The sequence below is a fragment of the Chinchilla lanigera genome, unplaced genomic scaffold, assembly GCF_000276665.1.
Source record: "Chinchilla lanigera isolate Chin_1 unplaced genomic scaffold, ChiLan1.0 scaffold00157, whole genome shotgun sequence".
Taxonomy (NCBI): Eukaryota; Metazoa; Chordata; class Mammalia; order Rodentia; family Chinchillidae; genus Chinchilla; species Chinchilla lanigera.
The window spans coordinates 766172-787516 of NW_004955558.1; the positions used below are offsets into that span (position 1 = coordinate 766172).

At 45.0% G+C, this 21345-nt stretch overlaps 1 protein-coding gene across 3 annotated transcripts in view; it reads right to left on the minus strand.

Annotated features, from left to right (window-relative positions):
• Nucleotides 1–13904: 13904 nt before the first annotated feature.
• The window catches only part of LOC102007821 (N-formyl peptide receptor 2), a 7839-nt gene continuing 398 nt past the window's right edge, over nt 13905–21345 (minus strand). Inside the window, exons 2-3 of one of the 3 annotated variants that reach the window (XM_005412670.2) lie at nt 18421–19275; nt 13905–15195 (exon numbers count right to left, since the gene is read on the minus strand). In XM_005412670.2, the coding sequence (XP_005412727.1) occupies nt 14129–15184 (1056 nt within the window). In that variant the 5' untranslated portion in view covers nt 15185–15195; nt 18421–19275 and the 3' untranslated portion in view covers nt 13905–14128. Of the gene's footprint in view, nt 15196–17976; nt 18364–18420; nt 19276–21345 lie in introns of those variants that run through there. The other 2 variants (XM_013508871.1, XM_013508870.1) reach the window with 2 other exon arrangements.

Below are 21345 nucleotides of genomic sequence, written 5' to 3' on the forward strand. Positions count from 1 at the left end.
TTCTCTTGAGGCTAAGACCAAGATCTTCTCTGGGGGGCTCATATTTATTTAGTTATCAGAACAAAGAAGGGGAATACTCAAGAAAGGCAGGGACCACTCAAAGACTTCTCCAGGAAAGGTATTATGTTAATTTAGGAGAGCTATGTTTCCACCCAGGAATGAGATTCCTGAGGCTACAGTCTTTAGTTGAGGATGGAGCCAGGTGTACTTAGCTGTGACCTTGACTTATCCTTTGAGGCTTCACAGCTTCACCCACCATTACAGGACTCAGTAGGGGTCAGTGACTCACAGAGGTTCACTTACTGAGTCTGCCACTATCTCCAGACAAGGAGTCTAAGCTTTGGACAGACTCACAAGTAAACATGGAAAGCCAATTGGTTAATTTAAGTCCTGCTCAGAACTGCTTCCTAGTGTAGTGGCAAACAGGATGAATTCCACAGAGGACTGAAGGGCTCTATTTAGGGCAAACAGAGTTTATTAAACTTAGATCTGTCACTGCTCATCCCCAACTTGCAGGTCAGGAACATGGGCGGCTGGCCTTTCTTTGTTTGCACCTTAAATATACCTTTGGTTTCCATGGTAACAGATTGGCATGTTGCAGCCATTGACATAGGTAGCCACACATTGTTTTCCTTGTCCCACGTGGGCAAAGACAGAATAATTCTAGTCTTAGTACAAGCCTCAAAATGTGTCTTGAGAAACATCCCGGAGGGGTTGTAAGAAGTTAACTTTACAGTCGACTTTGCCCTGGAATACTTTTCTTGCTCTCAAATGGACCTTGATTAATATACCATGGTGGGCAAAATGGACCAAGCAAGGATACGTGGCACAAAGTATTTAGAAAATAAGGAAGTCTCAAAGTAGGCTACCACTCTTGCATGGCCTGATTGCCTAATCCAGGGAACACCTAAAGGAAGAGGTATAAGGGCTCAACTAAGTGCAGAGAATCCCTGCAAGTCCTGCACAACCCTACACCTGTTGGCAGCTGAACTGTTTTCAAGGTCCATTTGAGAGCAAGAAAAAAAGCCTATATAAGCTTTAGTAAAGGGAAGATATTATGGGGAACAGGCAAGAGCAACTCAAAAGCCCAACTGCAAGAAGATACACTTTACAATGTTTTCGGCAGTACTCAGTGGAATCACTGGCCTCCTGTTTTCTCCTGGCTTTTGACCCTTCTCCTCCACGCCTACTAGCATCCTCTGCCATTCTTTTCACTTTATTTCTCCAACAGGACTTTGCCTTCTTCATGACTCATATTCACTCTCATTGCCCTTCCTCCCTGGGGAAGCTTCCAAAATGCGTCTGTTATGAATGACCACTAAGAAAGTTTTATAAAACAGAAATCTGAACCAATCTCATTTCTGATTAGAAATCATTAGTCATTCCCTCTTGCACCTTATTCTCCTGTCTTGGGATGCTACAGTTGGTATAGAAGCTGTACAGCTATCTTACAGCAATGAGATTTCAGGAAGAAATTGAGAGTGATAAAGTACAGCATGGTTCCTTATTTAATTATTCAGGTAGAACTTCACAAGTACCACCCACCTCCAAAATTCTCATAAACTAAGCCATAAATGCCCTTGCTTTCAAGCATTTTTTAAGTATAACTGTTCACCACTTGTTATTAAAAACACACCCATCGGGACAAAGTATTGAGCCTGACTTTAAGTTGATTATCTTTACCTCTGTCTCTGAATCTGTCTTCTCGTATTCCTCCACAGTGCTCTTGAACTGTAGGTGATACTGAAAACTTCATAAAGACTAAAACATTCCCACTCTAGAATCCTACAAAACAGCTTGCACAAAGTGGTGAATATGGAATTCATTTTCACAGTGGTGGCTGTGTGGAGGTGCTTGGCCCTGTCCAGTTGTCTGAACTTCTCTGCCTCCTTTTCCTGTCTCTGTGTTTCTGGTCCCTATTTCTTTCCCTGTCATCTCTACCTCTACTTGTTCACTACTGATCCTTCTTACCTCAGTATGTCCCCTCTGTTTATTTTGATTATTTGGAGAAGAGAGGCCTGGACACCCAGTTCCTTGGCATTTGATCTGAGATAGCTCATCCTCTGTATCCCACAAAGGATTGAGGGTGAGGAAATCATAGACGGTCTGGAATCTGAAAGCACTCAGGCCACTCCCCATATGCTATTAAAACAGGTGCCACACGAGTATATTCTTTTTTTCTTTTTTCTTTTTTCTTTTTTTTTTTTTTTTTTTTGGTTTTTCTCAGGTACCAGGAACCGAACTCACAACCTTGCGCTTGCCAGGCAGGTGCTTTGCCGCTGAGCTAAATCCCCAGGCCCACGAGTATATTCTTGTAGTCATATGAATCACATGGAGCCTTCCTTTCCTGTTGCCCAGTTGGTTCCAGTTCCTACATCCTTGCCTACCTCTGTCCCTATATCTTCAGCTGAGTGTATTAAAACAGAGTCCCTCTCAACCAGGGGTTGGGGGCTGGAACTACCCAGGGCAAGGACAACTGCCAGTGGAATGTCCATATGACAGACACATGCCTGGAGCTGTGGAGCTCACCGGGGTGTGCTCCATGGATAGCTGGGCACAATAAACCCTGTGGTGTGAGTGGTAGAGAAATGCAAGAGGAAGAAGCGAATACAGGAAACTCACTTGAATCTGAATGTTTTGCTCTGATGGAAAGCTGAGGAATTGGTTGGAAATGGAAAAATAGTGCACAGTTGTAGAGTAATTTTTAAGATTAGGAAGTTTGAGAGCAGTGGTCCCCAAACTCCAGAAGTTTGTGGCCTGTTATGAACTGTGGCATGTGGCAGGAGATGAGTGTCAGGTGACCTGGTGAAGCTCCATCTGATTTTACAGCTTTTCCCCATTGCTCCATTACTGCCAGAGCTCTGCCTCCTCTCAAATCAGCAAGAGCTTGCACTCTGCTGTGAACTGCACGTGTGAGATATCTAGGTTGAGTGCTCCTTAAGAAAATCTAATCCTGAAACCATTTCCTATACCCCACTCCTGGTAAGCCTGTCTTCAGCATAACCAATTCCTGTTGCCAAAAATGTTGGGAACCAACCGCCTATTCAAGAGAATATGGGGTGCTGATGGGAAAGACAGAATACAACAAAAGTACAATGCTGTTCAGAAAGAGGAGATCAGCAAAGAGGAGATCAGCGAAGGAAGAAAGAACTTGAGGAAAGGGAAGGGGTGAAGTTTGGAGGCTGAGTGCTGAGTCCCACGCAGCTCTCAAAGTTCCCAGGGGGGAAGGACGATGAGAGGATGGAGAAATAAAAGAGACAAGAAGCTGAGGTCAGGTGGAGCCCTCTCTCTGGCTGGGAGGAAAAGAACTGCTCAGCCACCTTAGCATGCTTATTTATACGCTCAGGAGGTTGATGTCAATTTCATTGACTCTGCCTAACAACTTTTTATGGCTTGCCTGAGCACCTTGTGTTCTGGGAGCTGGGACAACTTGTTTTCATGACTCGGCTTGGAAGCTCTTTGTTCTCTGAAGGCCTTGCCTGTCCTTCAGGAAATTTACAGCTTCAGAGACTCCCTATGGCTGTGTGCAGCTGGTGGTTATACTGCTTTTCCGGTCACACAAATGAAGTCCAACAACAGAGCATTGGATCACGCAGGACAGTGGGTGCCCTGAGGCAGGAGGCCAGGGCATCATCTGTGAAAAGTGGGAGGGGAGGCGCCGAGCTTTGAGGAGAAGGTAGAATGACCAAATTATTATTATGGGTCATGGGAAAATGAGCATCATAGGAATATGTAGCCTTCTGCAGGAGGGGTGAGTCTCCACGTGAAGATTGGTCTTGGTGATTAAGTGGGGTCCATCAGCACAATCTCTCTTTGCCCCTCAAGAATGACAAGCTTAGTCAGGTCCCTTCTGCCCTCCAAGCCTGGGCTGCTTCTTCTGTCACGCAGTGTAAATGCTTAGTCAGTATTAAGGCTGGGGAGATCAGAGGCAGGCGAAGATGTGGGACTGTGACTGGCAGGCAGAACTGACTTGAGAAATGGCAGCCACACTGGCTTATACCCATTGCAAATGGTAGTTTTCTCCCTTGGCTCCTGGTGAGGGATATTTGGCATCTTTTCCTCTCTGGCATGCTCTCTCTTGTTACTGCAAAATCGATATTTGTTGCATCAGCCTTTTCAACCGTTGCTGCAGAGATGAGGGGATTTTTGCCTGTGTTGACAATGGGACAGAAGTGACAAACTGGGAAGACACTGTATCAGGTGGAGAAGAGCACAACCTGTAGAGATCCCGTCTCTTGAGTGTGTCACTTGAAAGTGAGTATTTCAGCTCTGGTCAATCATTCTGATGACTGAACATCAGCCCACCGGTGATAGATACAACTTTGCTTGGTTACTTTTCTCTCATTGCTGAGACAAAATACCTGACATCCAGAATTAAGGAAGGAAACGTTGATTTAGCTCACAGTTTGTGGAGGCGTCTGTCCATAATCAGCTGGCTCCAAGGCAGGGTGGTACGGCAGAAGGGCACCAGTTCAAGGTAGCAGAAAACAGCAAAACAGCAAGATGACAAGGGGCGGGGAAGCAAGTCTCTTTTCCTCCCTTATATTGTACTCAGGCTATCCACCCACATCCACACCATCTCAGTGCCCTCCTCTTGCACAGGCTCGGGATGAACACAAAGAACATCCTAGAGCAGGAAGGGTATGTCCTTTTCACCCCCAGGATGTAAAACTGCTGAATCATTTAGCTAAGCCTCTAGACTCCCCAGGCTGACACAGTGCATCAAGCATAACAAACTTAAAGACCCCACCTCAGAAATGCCCGCTGAAGCCACTCCCAAATTCCTGACACATATAAATCATAATGGACAAAAAAATTATATTCCTGTTGTTGCAAGTCACTAACTTTGGGGAGCAATTTGCTTTGTAGCAATAATTAATACAGAGACCAACCAATATAGCTTCAGATCACATTCTGAAGGGTGAAGAATTTTATCACCACTGTGTGAGTCATGTAAAATCCCCATCATTAGTTAGTTAAACTCCCGACCATATCATCCAAAATTTACCCTGGATTGTAACTTTTTTTATTTTAAATAGAATAGTAAAAGAAAAAAAAAAAAAAGAACAATATCAGCATGCCAACATCACAACCTGGTAACTTTAACTGGAGAACACACCAGTCAAGAGTAGCCACTTGGTCACTAATGAACGTAAAACTTGAGATAGGAAATCAGTGTCAGAACCAGAGGAAGTGAGAATAAAGGGCATGGCTAATGGGGGAAAACTTGGCTTTTTTTTTTTCAGAGGTTGTCCTTCCATGACCTCAAGGTCTCTTGTGTGTTCTCTGCATATTTGCACAAATTTCATTCAGATTTGGTTGTGTTGATTTTTTTTGTTGATGCACTACTTGTACAGAAGTTGGAAGGGTGATGAAAGATTTCTTTCTAATTATTGATTCTGCTACTCATTCCCCAGAACCTCTTCTTTCAGGAGAACAAAATAGCAATGTCTGAGATTGCAGACAACTCCCACCTTAGGACTCAGGTCATTTCCAAGGATCTCGCACCCAGTGTTTCAGAAACCAGCCTTCCTCTCAAGGTTTGTTTTGCTCTGTCGACTTCTGCCCACACCCTCCTTCCAGGGGAAGCAAAGACCATTTGTCCTGGGTTGTGGACTATAGAACATCTCCATTTCTAAGGCCTAGAATTAATTCTTATTCTCATAGTCTCATCTTAATTCTTACTCTGTGTCTTAATTACTTTTCTCATGGCTAAGACAAAATATCCAACACCCAAAGTCAAAGGAGGAAACGGTTATTGTAGTTCATAACTTGTAGAGGTTTTGATTCATGGTTGCCTGACTCCAAAACAGGGTGACATGGCAGAGGGGCATCACAGAGGAGAAACCATTCATGACAGGCAAAAGGCAGCAAAGCAGCAAAATAGCAAAGCAGTAAGCAACAAGCAGGGACCTCAGCAACCCTCTTTCTGTCTCTTATATTCTATGCAGGCTACCCACCCTTAGGGCAGGTAGCAGTCACACCCAGGGTGGGGCACCCCTCACTGCAGTATCAAATCACAAATCAGTCTCAGCATCATACCTTTAATCCCAGAATTACACACTCTAGGCCCAGCCACCTCTAAAGAGCCTCACCTATGACTGCATGAGGCTTTGGGGGACATCTACGTATAAGCCATAACACTCCGCTATTTATTAAAGAGAGTATTCAATTGAACTTGACTGTATATGAGAGGCCAGGGAATTTGAACAAATTCTATATGTCAGTTCAGATTTCTGAGCTCTGCACCAGCCTTGATGACCCAGGTGCCTTGAAACCATGGTGTCCTAATTCTTATTTGAAAAACTGATGCTGGTGGAGCAGATCTGCTGTAAACCACTATGGGAGCACAGTTACCTAGCTGGAATGTGGAGCTGGAATAGGAAATAGGAGGAGAAATCAGCACTCCAAGATTATGAATTTTTCTTTTTCAGTACTGGATATTGAACTCAGAGCCCTTAAACTTAGCTAAGTCCCCAGCATCTTTTCACTTTTTATTTTGAGACAGAACTTTGCTAGTTTGCTCAATTTTCCAGACTGGGTGTGATTAATTGTGATATGTCAACTTGACATTAGTAAGAGCCACCTAGCAGATTAGTAAGTTCTGAGTGAGTCTGTGAATGACTGACCTATAAGCCAGCAAAATGAGAGGGAAGGTCCACCCTAGATGTGGGGGGCAATAACTAATAGGTCTGTAGCTTGGAGAACAAAGGCATATTTCCTTTTTTCCAGAGGAGCTCCAGTCTTCACCCTTGACTTTGGCCACTGTTCTCCAGCTCTTTCAGCTGTCCAGCACACACTTCAGGCTTCCAACTTGGACCCTTCAGCCTTTCAACACAGATCACACCAGAGAGGTTCCAGGATTTCAGTCTTAGTCGCCATGCAGACTGCCATGTTTGAATCTTCCTTCCTTGATCTGGCACATGGCTACTGGGACTTTTCTACTTTTGAGCCTGTGACCTTGTCAAATAAGTCCCTTGTATAGTCATACATGTATTTTATATTCAATCTGTTCATCTAGAGAACTAGTACAACTAATGCCCACGTGGGTTCAAATTCCAATCTTACTACTAATATCTTAGTCACTTTCGAATCACTAGGACAAAATGACTGATGCCACAACTTAAATGAGGAAAGGTTTGTTTTGGCTCATGTTTCAGTTAGTGGTCAGCCAGTTCCACTGCAGGAAGGGCAAGGTGGCAGGGTCTGAAGCAGTGAGCCCTTCCCTGGTCCTTGTTGCAGACTTGGAAGTTTATATTTGTAATCCCTGGAAAATTTATTGGAATCCTATTGAGTTAATTCCAATCTACCACTCCCAGTGCAGCTGATGGTATAAATAAAGACACAATAAGATATCCAAAATGGAGGGCCATCAAAGGGGTCCTGAGTCTAGCTACGATGATAGTTAATTGAAACCAAGGCCTTCACCCAGGACCAAACCTGGATTTTATTACTTTGAAGACGGAAGTGGCTTGAGGATGCATGACTGAGAATGGCGGGAAGTAGGTGAGTGCTGTGAGCTGGGCTAGGTAGGAGGCCTGAAATCACCTCTGCCATATGCAGAGAGAAGGATCTGCAGAAAGAGTAGTCTGCATGACACAACTGAGGTAGTATGTGATGTTTGGGGGTCATTGCTTCAGCTCTGGTGTGTGATCTTTTATGCCCTGGGAAGTCACAGCTCTTATCTTGTGGCTCAATCCTAGTTGACAGCGTGGAGCACAGCTCTCCAATCCGCCTTGGCTCACACGTGCTTTATTTGGGAGCTACGAGGACCTGGGGAAACACTGCCCTGTCATCTTTGCCTCAAAGATTACACATCAGAATCTCAGCTGGACGGATTTGCGAAGCTTAAAGCCAGTTGAAGGGGTAAGGAAGAGTCCCAGCCAGCTCTGCACATGTCAATACACGGAAATAGGGTCAGGTTTAGCTAAAACGGAGGTAATCGCTTTCCGTTCAGGAGAGTCGTCCAGGTGGTCCTCCACAGTCTGGCAGATGAAAAGTTGCTCAGATCATGGTGACCAGGCAGCAGACAGGATGAGGCCAGGGATGGGCATAGCCCCTTCCAGGTCACAGCCCCAGCGTCCCACCACTTCTGCCCACATCCTCCCCCCAGCGGCACTCTTGGCTTCTGAACTCGCCAGGGGGTGAACCCACCAGTTGACTACAACACATCCACGGCTGAACCACCCTTCAGAGCCCACCTCAGGGAGACGCGTGAGAGACTTGGTGGGCACTCCAGATCCAGACCACAGGGCTGGGCTTCAACTTGCATTCCTCCTGCCTCCGTCTGTCCTAGTGCTGGGATTACACCAAGCATGGCGGAATTAGGAGTCATTTATTCAGATTTTCTTTCAACTAGAAGCAGTGATAGCTCTTAATGTTTGGACAAGATACCGGGCAGAGCTCTAGACTCTCCAGGCTCTGGAATGCACACTCTGAAATAAAGGGAATTTCTTGGATTTAGAAAGCAAAATTCCTTCTTCGTAGGTACTTAGAAATCCCTCTGGGGGAGCTCGCAGGGAAATACTCTCCTTCCGGGTTGTCTCAGAGGACATTACAGAGAGCTGAAGCTGAGGTAAGACTTCCGGTCCCTTGCCTTGTGTTCGAGCAGCCACCAGGTGGCGCTCCATTTGCAAAGCATTAGTTCTCCGGCACTTGAGGCAGAATGACTCCAGGGCTATCAGGCCAGAACTGTTTAACCGGGGCTGCCTTTGACCACTGGGTTCCCCTGCTAGGTCCAAAGTTAGGAAATTTCAGCCTCTCTATGAATGGAGGGCCCTACTTAAAGGAACCAAAATTCACAAGCCAAAGGAAAAGAGACCCCAGTATGGTTTTTAAAGTTTTTTAACTTTTGAAATGTAGAAGATAAGAAACTTACACACATACAAATGAATTGAAAATAGACAGGAAGTTGAGCGCATTTTGTAAAAGAAACTTGCCCGAGTGAAAAAAGCACCCTCGGCCGCACTGCCAGTGCCACGGGCGGTCACATACACCATGCTGATCCTTGTTCCCTCCCTCTCTCGCTGTAATCGCGGTCTTGACTATTGTACTGAATTCACCCTTTTCTTTCATTGTTTTACTGCATAGTTTGTGTCTCGGAGTGTGTATCTTACTGAATGTGGGTTATTTGGAGGCTTATATATGCACAGAATCATACTGTTTAACTTGTTATGTCTTCTGTTTTCTCGGCTCACTCCCTAACATTCATATATATTGTAATTATTTCAATATTTATTGATGAACAGTGATTCCCTATAGGAATATACCACCACTTGTTCAGTCCACAGTCAGTGGACTTCTGGGTTGTAGATGCTTTGGGGTTCCTGTAAGCAATTCTGCAATAAATATTTGTGAACATGAATGATGTTTAGCGGGAATGTGTACATATCATTGAGAATATTTACTTAGGTGTGGAATTGCTGGGTATAGAACGTCTCAAATAACGTCTTAACAGCTAGGCGTGGAAAGGCATGCATGTAATTCCAGCTACCAGGAGGCTGAGACAGGGGGATCGCAAATTTGAGGCCAACTTGGGAAATTTAACAAGCTGCTGTCTCAATATAAAAATTAAAAGTTTGTTGTTTTAGCTCAGCTGTAGTGTGCCCCTGGGCTCAAAAAACTGTCAGTGAATCTCAAGTAAGCACAAAAGTAAAGAGTATAATACTTCACCAGGTTTAATAATTGTATATATACATATATATGTCTATCTTTTATACTTATCTTTGCCTTCTTCCACTCTGCAATGTTTTAGGGCAAATTTCAGGTATCATATCATAAATTACTTCAGTCTAACAAATAAGGATGTGTTAAAAATCACCACAATACCACTGTAACACCAAAACAAACACAATACCACAATACCTCTAAAAACGCCCCCAACAATAGCCATAACGCCTCTCCAAAACCCAAATGAAACTGTAATTCCTTAATTACAATGGCATTTTTTTAACCAATGTAATCAGCCTTCAAGATAGACATAAACCAAGAAGATTGTTCTGGAGCTGGAGCAAAGGGCTTCGTAGCCCTTGCAATAGATAATATCACGTAAATCAAGTAAATTATATAGCTCATTACTTTTTGGCAGTATAGGGGATTGAACCCAAGAACTTGCACTGAACTACATCCCCTGCCTTTTTTATTTTTTATTTTGATGCAAGGTCTTACTAAGTTGACCGGATTGGTCCAAAACTTGAGATCTTCCTGCCTCAGCCTCCTGAGTAGCTGGAATTACAGGCATGCACTACTGCACCTGGCTGCCTGTTTTTTTAATTTACTTTATAGACAAATGCACATACACGTAAAGAAACATATGTGGAGGAAAATTATTTTCAGAAGATGAATCAGATCAAGGAGGTTCAATATCAGATCAATAGTATCCAAAACATACAAAGAAATTGTAAAACTTAATAATACAAACACAATTCATTTTAAGAATAAGACCTTAACAAGCTCAACAAAGAAAATATACAGATTGCAAATAACTGTATGAAAAGATGCACCACATCATACATGACTGGGAAAAAGTGAATTGAAACCATGAGGTGAGCTGGGCATGATGGTGCAAGACTGTATTTCCAGCACTCTGGGAGGCTGAGGCAAGAGGATCACAACTCTGAGCCAAGACTGAACAACTCACTGACTAGCAAATCCTCCACCAAAAGCAAAAATTTCAAAAATGGTTGGGGTGTATAGAGCTTGAAGGCTGTAGGTTCAATAAAAATATCAGGGAAAACAGAAGATAATAAAAAAAGAACAAAAGAAAGAAACAAAGAAAGACAAGAGAAAAGAAGGAGAGAAGGTGGGAAAGGAGAAAGGAAAGGAAAAGGAAGAAAGATAAAACAAAACAGTAAGATAGACTCTGCACTTATATAAATGGCCACAACCTAGCATGCTAGCAACATAAATACTACCAAGCATGTGGAACATCTCATTACCATGTGTGAGAATACAGAATAGTTCAATACCATCAGATGGCACTTTGGTGGTTTCTGACAATGCTAAACACACTTAACTTACAACTCAGTGAACATGTTTCTTGGTACCTACCCAAAGAATTTTGTCCCCACAAAAAACATACACATGGATGTTTGCAGCAGTTGTGTTCACAGTTGCCAAATCTTGGAACCAATGAAGATACTGGATAACAGATAAACTGTGGTGCACCCCGACAATGGAATATTGGCAGTAAAAAGAAACTAGCTATCGAGCCACGGAGGAAATGTACGTGCATACCGCTAAGTGGAAGAAGTCAGTGTTAAAGGTTTACATACTCAAGGGCAAGACATTCTGGACAAAGCAAAACTATGGACCCAGTAAAACACCAGTGTTTACCAGAGACTAGAGAGGAGGGAGGGCTGACTGCCAGAGCCCAGAGGATTTGGGGGGCATGGAGATGACTCTTCAGGAAATTATAGTATAGCTGAGTACACGTCACTGCACATCATTCCACTGCGTGGGACCTGCAACACCAAGACAGAGCCCCAGGGTGAACGACAGGCTTGGAGTAACAATGGTGGGTCTACGAAGGCTTGACATTTGCAAAGGCTGTATCAGTTAGCGGGTGCGGGGAGTGGATATTAGAAGAGGCTGTGAATGTGTGTAATCTTTATACCTTACGCCAAATTAGCTGTGAATCTAGAACTATAACTACTAAAGTTTAGAGCAGGTGTGCAGTGGGGGGGGATCACCTGAAATCCAGCACTCTTGGAGACAGAAGCAGGAGAGTCACAAGTGTGAGCCTCGTCATAACAATTTAGCAACAGAACGAGGCACTGTATCCAAAGGGAAGGGGGTTAGCCGGAGGTGTAGCTCAGTAAGAAAGCCCTGGATTCAAGCCCAGTACTAAATGAATAAATAAATACATATCAGGGAAAAAGGCGAGAACCCAGCAGGCTTGTATATGCTGATGTGATGCAATCCTTGCATCTTGAATTGCTTAGGATTTATTCACATCTAGAGGGAAGAATCGGTGGAAAACATGGTACTGTAGATGGATGAATTGCCACCCACATTTTTTATTTGCGTTACTAGGGAACTGAACCTAGGCTTGTCCCACTGAACTACACCCCTATCCCATTTTTTATACTTTACTCTGAAACAAGAGCTCATAATGTTGCCAAAGCTAAGCTTGAAACTACCGTTCTCCTGGCTAACCTTGGAGAGTGCTGGGGCCGGCAAGGAACCACTTTTATTAGTGCGAACAAGGGATGAACACTGGGTAGCAGGGACAATCTCCGCCAAAGATCAGTCTTTGGCTACTCAACAACCCTCGGAGCTCTTCTCCGAAAACAAGAGGAGTAATTCCATCCTGCCCAAGAGGGACCCCCCAAAGTTTTATTTTGGATCCTCAGACACAGTCAAATCTGGATGTGCGTCTTGGTGGTAAGCGTCCCACAGACACAAAAGGTTCCTCAGCTTCCACAGACAGCTAGGCTACAATGGGGCAAAGTGGGGAGGATGAGGTCATCCACAGGGGAAACTCCTAATGAGGAAAAGAAAAATGGGAAGAAAAGAAAAACAGCAGGTGCTGCTGAATTGCAGTGAAGCAAAGCCAGGGGTGGGAGCAGGAAGAGTAGGAATTCCTGGGCCTGCAGGTGGGCGATATTTCTTAATTAGGCAACTTAGAAGCAAGGTTCTCTGACTTAGGGACCGTGCGCTGTCCTTCGTGGCTCCTGGCTTGGCCCTCCTGCACTTTTCCTTTGTTTCATATTTTGTACGGCCATGCCTTCGTTGGGCCATAAAGAGCGCATGTTTCTTGGAACAATGAAAGCATGACTATGTAGGAGTCAAGAATATAAGTGAAAGGAGAAAACTGTTCTGCGCTGGAAGTGCGAAGAAGTTCAGGGCCAGTGTGAAGGAAGGGAGGAGACAGCTAACAAACAAAGCAGGGCTGTGAGGAAGGGCTCCTGATGACAGGGCTGTCTCACACTCCTGTAGAGTGGTTTGCTTTGCCAATTCCTCAGGAAAGTGTATGACACAGTGAGGGTCCATTTATGAGTAGCTATTTGCAGAAAGAAAAAGAAATGGGCAGAGTACTGTTAAGGGCGGACTCATATAAAAACAACCATCAGAAAACAGTTAGCCAGAGTCTTTTATTTGAAGCAGAAACTCAAAACCAGAGGTGTTCATGAAAGGGGATGCTTCATGGAAATTTATAAATACTGAGCACAGGACAGGAGCTTACTAAAAATGCCCTCATCCATGTTGCAAGGGTTGGAGATTGGTTTAATTAGAGATGATGCTGATACCTAAATTAGACAGTTGTTTGTTGATTCCTTCATTCAATAAACATTTGCCGGGCTGGGGATTTAGCTCAGCGGCAAAGCGCCTGCCTGGCAAGCGTAATGTCGTGAGTTTGGTTCCCGGTACCGGAGGAAAAAAAAAAAAAAAAACATTTGCCGATTCATTAACTCAATACACACAGCAGTCACTATTTCACAAGCAGGTGATGAGTATCTGTCAGTGGATGATACTGAGCAAAATCTCTCCCTACAAAGAACTTACATTCTCATCATTTGAAAGAAATCACATCAAGCTCTGTACATGATCATGCTTTTTCATACAATATATTTGACAGTTTTGATGAGATTACTAAACTCCTTGAAAATTATAGTTTACCAAAACTGAGAGGGGATAAAATGAAAACCTAATACCCCATTAAAGAACTTGAACCTATTATTAGAGGTCTTCTCAGAAAAAAAAGCAAAACAGGATACTGCTGGCTTCACTAGCGAATTTTTCTAAACATTTAAGAAAGATACAGGGGACTGGGGATTTAGCTCAGAGGCACAGTGCCTGCCTGGCAAGCGCGAGGTTGTGAGTTCGATTACTGGTACTGGAAAAAAAAAACAAAAAATAAACAAACAAACAAACAAAACAAAGAAAGATACAATACCAGAAGATAGATTTGGGGAGTTCCCATTCCTTTTAGAAGACTATTATCAATTTAGTGTTAAACAAAGACATTAGAGGAAAATAAAACAAGAGAATCCTATCTGAATAATCAATCACAGTCATTCCAAGCAAATCAAGCGAGATAAATTGTAGGTGTTGAGTCATATGACTCAAGGTGAGCTATAGCTGGAACTGGATCAGAGTAGGACTGGGAACGAACCTGAGCTGCTCCTCACATTGCTATTAACTCCCCGCCTGCAGGAGGAGCAGCAGAACTGGGGGCTGTGTCACTAGTTGGGGCTGGGTCCTCACTCAGGGCCCTCTCCAGACTGGCGGGCAGGGAGTGGATCAGTCTCTCCCGGAAGTCCCGCCCCACAAAGACGTAGAGCATCGGGTTGAGGCAGCTGTTGAAGAAGGCCAGGGAGCTCAGCGGGTTGACCAGGATGTTAAGGATTTTGTACTTATGCTCTAACAACATCTCTTTGAGCCAGACAGTACTTAAAAGGGCAACCAGTTGGAAGGGGAACCAACAGATGAAGAAGGAAGCCACCACCGCAGTGAGGACCCGAAAGGGGCGGCTGGAATTCATCATGCCTTTTCTGTGAATCTTGGCCCCGATGAGCCCATAGCAGATGGCGACCATGGACATGGGCATGCTGAAACCAATAATGAAACGGATGATCCCTCTAGCTGTCAACATGGCCATGGCCACCTTCAGCCTCTCCTCGATAGTGTCTCCCCAGGATGCAAAGGAGAAGGTGCAGTACACATTTCCATTTGGATCACTCACTGTGGTCAAGAAGATGAAAACTGGCAAGGTAAGGACTAGGGCAAGGATCCAGGGTCCGAGGATCACTTTCCTGGCCAGACTCACGGTGCGGTGGTTCTGGGCCCACACTGGATGCAGGACACAAATACAGCGGTCCAGGGCGATGAGAGCAATCAGGAAGACACTTCCAAACAGGTTTATGTCCACAATGATGTGAATCAACTTGCAGAGGAACCAGCCAAATGGCCACTTTTCTCCCATGGCCATGGAGACAATAAGGAAAGGTAGGGTGGCAGTGAAGGAGAAGTCGGCTAAGGCCAGGTTCAGGTAGCAGATGGTGGTGACTGTGTGTTTCATGCGGAATCCAGCCACCCAGATCACCAGTCCGTTGCCCAGCACACCGAGGACAAAGGTGATTGCTAGTACCACCAATGGGATTATCCGCAGGACACCATAGCCTGACGATTCATAAGTCATGTCTTCAGTTCCATTTAGAGGGATGGAGAAGTTGCCTTCCATCCTGCCCACACCTGAAACGTTTCAGCAAAGGTCATCTGTCATTCGGATATTATATCACTTGCCACTATAGCTCCAACTTTAAACAGGGAATCAAATCTACCAAGCTTGGTAGCCAATAATACCATAAAATTGTAATAGATGGTCACTGGGGAGGGAGAGTTCTCTGTGTTCTCATGATGATGAGTGTGCCTGTATGCAGCAATATGTCACATCCTCCCTATTCTGTGCAAGAGGAGCTCTGCAAAGGGGTCCCCATCCCTACTTGCAACACAGTGCCTTTCATTGTCCCTGATTGAAGTCATCTTTGGGAGGCAGGGAATTTGTGCAGCTTCAGTGTTCTGTGACACAGAGTATGAGCGTGATATGTTTTGAAAATACTTGTGAAGTCTCATTAGAGACCAAGGACTCTGTTGATTGCTCTACACAAGCACCAATCTGATCTACAAAATTGCTCAATAGTGTTTGTTACTTCTAGTTTCCCTAGGAATAAATGGGTGTTCAGAATGACTGTGAAGCCTGCTGAAGGTCACTTGAATAGTAAATAGTATAAAAAGTGTTTCAGTCCAGCCAGATGTGGAAACAGCAATTAGTGAAGAATCTTTACATGAAATCGTCATCATAACATAATAGGATACTATCAACTCTCTCTTACCAGGCAGAACCCATAACCTAAGGGTTTCATTGCCTTTATCAACATATGTTCAGCCTATTCATCGGGGCAGCAGGTTGTGAAAACCAGGTTTAATCATTTCTAGAGCTATCACCCTTGCTATGCAGAAGTGCTGCCTTTGAAAGCGCTTCCCCCAGGATTGCCTGGTATAATATAGGTAGGATTCCCCTGCTCTCCCTCTATTCCATATTCCTGTATGATGATTTTCCTTCTCTTTACCTTCTTACCCTATTCTTTACCCATTTTCTCTGTCCTTTTCACGGAGGTCTTCTATGGGACATTGTGCAATAACTTGTTGGATTTCTCCAACTTAGCGCTGTTGACATTGGACCTCGGATATTTCTTTGTTGGGAGAGACTGTCCACACATTGTAATAGGAGCATCTTTGGCCTCTGTCCACTATATGCCAGTAGCAACTCTTCCAGTAGTGACAACCAAAAGTATCCCCTGAGAGGCAAAATCACCCCTAATGCTGTAGTTAAAGACCACCGGGGTCTAGAGCTGCATAAATCTGTATTCTAATCCCTTTTCTGACACCTGCCCAATGTGAGTTCTTAGACAAGGTCAACCTTTGAGCTTCGGTTCCCTCCTCCACAGGCTGAGAAGGGTTTACGGTGAACACTGGCTTCCATGTGAAGATTAGAGAACAGATGTGAAAGTTTGGGATGAACTATGTGAGTCTCTAATAAACAGGAGCCCATTGCCTTCCCCAGGCTGTGTGCTGAGTCCTGGGGCTTGGTCTGGGGCTGGGCATTATGGGATTTCAAGGTCAGTGGAGAACAATGCTCCTCACAGTGGAGTCTGCTCTTTGTGAACGTATCCACCCCGGAACAGCTGGCTTTTTCCTACACAGCTCATCACAGCAGCCGGTGCAGATTGCATGTGTTGATATATGGGCAGCACTGCAGGTACCAGAGCTATGGTAGATATCAAATACTGTTAATCATAGTAAGTATGACCCCTGTATAAATGAGGAAGTGAAGGCTTAGACTGGTTCCATTAACTGTTCAAACCTCCCAGTTAGAGAGCAGCATAGGCAGAATTTGACCTTGGTCAACTGATTCATGCGGAAATGCACTCTTCACCCTCTCCCACCCCATATTCCTCAACACACTGAGGATCTTTTTTCCTACCCTACACACATCCTACGATATACATCATCTTAGAAGATGATGTACTCAATATTCTCTAAATCGATGACTTGAAAGTATTAATACAACAAGGGGCACACTGAGAGGTGCGCCCAGGTTAACAAAACAAAGTTGCAAAGTGGTTGGTCACCGTAGGTGCAAGGTAGGGAAGAGAGCTGTGAGTCACGTAACCTGTGCTGGCCACAGTGGTCCCTATGTGGTCCAGCTCTAACGTGTGTAAGCGATGTAGTTTCAACATCCTCTGTTTGGGGCAAAAGTCACCATCGTGTGATATAAGAGGAAACCGCAGCTCAGAGTGGGGAAGTGCATTGCCCAATGTTACCTTCGTGAAAGCGATCATAGGCTCCAACTGTATAGCCATAGATTCCAGTGGAAACTCAGCACTCCTTGTGAATTCACTACAGTTCCAGCATATTCAAATTCCTATCTTTAAAATTCCTTTTCACGCTTCTTTTGGTGCAAATCACCTACCTCATCCACTACCCTAACACTCAGCTTATGTACCTGGCTGATATAGCACAGAGAAAATTTTAAAATCAGACAGCAACTTTTAAGCCTTCTCTTTCCAAACCCTCCGATCTACCTGCACCAGTTTTTGTGACTAAAGGGTTCTTGTCCTTTCAAAGACTCACTTTCCTCATTCGCTCTGGATCCTTCTCACTCACCTTCCCCAAAACTTGACACCTGTACTTTTTCTTCTCTTTCTCCACACCCTAAACCCCCCAGGTTTAATTTCTACCAGGTCATCTCAACTGTTGTATAAAGTCCTAGTCCTGGTATCTCTCCCTCTAATTTTTTATTTTAAAGATAATATGATAAAATAAAAATGACACTCCCTTTAAAAATATACGACCCTTGTCACATGTTGCTTTCTAATTCTCTCAAAAGACTCTTCCTGAATTCTAAAGTCTGAGTCCAGTCAGACTTTAGCAGAGGGATTCTCTAACTGTCCTCCCCACTTCTTCGCCTACATTTTCTCCTGGTCTCGCTCCAGGTGACCTGGGTCATCCACACTTCACCGAACGTGGTCTCCTGGAAGATGCTTAATCACTCCATGTTGTCAAATCCACCGGTCGCATATCCATTCCTATCCTGACTCCTAGTGACATAGGATCCGTCAGAGCTCTTCCTTCCCGAGACTCCTTTTGCTTTTCCTTTGAGGTGGTAAAATGCACACACAGCACGACCTTCACAGTCCGTACAGCTCAATTTTCCAACTTCTTTAACAAGATCATTTACATCCCGCTTTTTGTACTCTGACTATAACAAGGGCATTTTGCTCTCAGGACATTCGAGAGTTCCGTAGCGGTCCTCAGCAGATGAGTATCGTACAGCTCTCCTTGAGAGTTCAGGAAGTCTCTGTCATATAATAAGCATTCAAACAGTAATTTTTAAATATTCAGACTGCAACTTACCACCAACTACGACCCGTTTCCTGTTGCAGGCGCCCGGCTTCCTGTGCAGTCAGTCAGGCCGTTGGCCTTCAGCAGAGACTTTATTGAGGATGGGCAGAGGGAGGGACAATGAAGCCTGAGCCAATCAGGTAAGAGAAACTGGCCGGTCCTTACAGTTTTCAGAAGCTACTACCGGTGTGATAGCAGTAGACTCTTAGAAAGGTGCAGGTCTGGATGGTCCCCAGCTCCAACCTTCTGCGGGAGACAGAGGGCCCATCCTGTGAATTTTAGGGTCCAGGAAACAGGTGTCAGGCTCTTTCTTGATTAGAAAGTGCAGAAAATGGAAGAAACAGTTACTGAGGAGAGAATAATTAGGGGTATGCAGGAAAAGAGAAGTGCTGGTTAATCAAAACCTCACTTCTGTACTTAAACAATACTTCCAACGCTGAATGTGTGAGGTTTTTTCCACAGCAAGCAATTCTCCATTTCTCCATGGGCATTCGCTGGGTGTCCTACACCCCTGCTCTGTCTCAGAGCCACCCAGGCGGAACGCGAGAGGCACAGATACTACTTGGAGGAGAAGATGCAAAGCTGCACCAACAGATTGGGTAGATCGGAGGTCGCCATGGAGATGGGAGCGCGCCAGGAGAAGCACAGTAGATTGGCCCACTGGGGCTGCTATAGCACAGCACCTCAGAGGAGTGGATTAAATGATAGAGGGTGATGTTCTCGCAGTTCTGGAGGCCGGAGTCTGAGATCCAGAGTGGGCAGGACTGGTTCTCCTGCGGCCTCTCCGCATGGCCAGCAGATGGCGTCTCGGCCCTCTGTCCTCAGGAGGTCCTGGCTCCGTGCGTGTCTGCGTCCCAATCTCCCTTCCTGTTAGGGACACCAGTCATACTGAGTCAGGGCCCAGCCTGAGGACCTCACTTCAACTTGGTTACATCTTTAAATGCCTTATTTCTGAGGGTCACTGTTGGGAGCCACTGGAGCTGGTTATTGGTCAAGCAGTCAAGCTACCTCAGTACTGAAAAAGGCATCCTGCCGGACAATTAGTCGTTAGTTGCTAGGCAACATCACCCCTCCTGATACTAACTTCGCAAGTGTATAAAATAAACGCCCCTACTGTTTTTTTGTTTGTTTGTCTCCAGTACCGGGAATTGAACTCACAACCTTGCGCTTGCCAGGTAGGCACTGTGCCGCTGAGCTAAATCCCCAGCCCCTGCCCCTACTGTTGAAGAGAGTCCTCTTGCTCATCAGGCAAGAGGTAACTCCACCAGACCCCAGCTATGGTCTCTTGTCTTTTTTTCTATATCCTCTCACCATTTTCTCCCAGGGACCACGGAGAGGCCACCAACTCCAGCAGGTCACATTCTAAGGGGTCAAGTGCTGGAAGGGACACAATTTATGCCATAACACAGAGTTATGGGAGCTCAAGTCTCGGCTGGAGAGAGGGATTTCGGGACTGTTGACTGATGTGCCAGGGAAATATTGAGCATGGAGAAATGCATGCAAGCAGAATGTAAGATAGGAGCTAGAGCATTTTCTAATTACTGGGATATAGGCAATATTTATGCACAAGAATTCATTCTAAGTGCAATGTATCCATTACTTTATATGTTCAGAGAGTGAGAGAGAGAGAGAAAGAGAGAGAGAATGCTCTGTATATATTAATCCTCTCAATTCATAGTAAAATGACTGGGAATCAGCAGTTAAAGTCAAGGGCTTCTGTCTGGTTTTGTACGGGACGTACAAAAGAGATACAAATAGGTTTACGTTCTTTTCTGACTCAAGATTTTGGCAACATATCAAAATGATGTGAAATCCGACAGCCAGGCCCTTAAGCGAGGATCTGTGGGCACCGGCCAAGCTGACCGGGTGGGTATCCCACGCTGCAGAGCAGAGCTTAGGGGTGCACTGCAGGCCCTGCGCTGTAGAGTGGGAGGTGTTTGCTCTCCTTCCCTGGGCTGGTGACACTGACTCTGGTCATCCGGCTGTCCAGTTGCATGTCGGGTGCAACGCAGACCTGGATTCCAACCCAGCCTTCACCACCTCATGCCCCCACCTAGAGACTTCGCTGTCTCCAGAGGTCATCAGAGAAGCTCAGCTGCTAACGGGGCTGGGGATTCGTGCAGCGCTGGCTGGGATTTTCCACACCCAGCTCAGCCCGGATGCCACTTCCCTTGGGCGTTCCCCTATTGGGCAACGGGGCCACGCACATGCGCAAGTCCACCCTGAGACTTTCCTTTCTTTCTGCACCTGCTTGCCTTGCGCCACAGAGCCTCACTCAGCGTGTTTTTACTGATCCTGGTGAGACATTTGGGAGCAAGAAACAAAACCTGCTTATGCTTTAATAAAGAAAGGAGCCGACGGCAGATATGGGAGGGCATCCCCCACGCACAGCCACGGGAAGACCAGTCCGACTTCGGAAGCCTTGAAAATGTGTCCAGCAGCATTCTCTGTGCCGTCCCTTGTCCCTTGTTTTCTTTTGGGACCCGGCCCCTTTTCTGAGCATAACTGTGTCCTACAACAATCCCTTTACTTTAATTCCCCACCCCAGGATTTTGCCTTTCTTGTGACTCTTGGACTCTCTCACTACCCTTGCTCCCTAGGAAACTTCTAAAATGCATCTATTGTGAACGGCCACAAAGAAATTTTTCCAACACGTAAATCTGAATGTATATCACTTCTGATTCCCTTATTTTCCTAACTTGGGATGCTGTGAGTGAAGTCAGGAGATACGGCAGCTATCTTGTAGCCATGAGGTATCAATCATGAGAAATCCACAATACTGGATTATAAAGTGTGAGGGTTAAAGTAAGTACCTCTGTCTTGGAGTCTTTCTTTCCATATTCTTCCACAATATTTTAGAACCTTAGATGATCATGAAAATTTCCTAAAGACTGAAACTTTGCTGGGCTAGAAACCTGTAATGAGCTTGCACGGGGG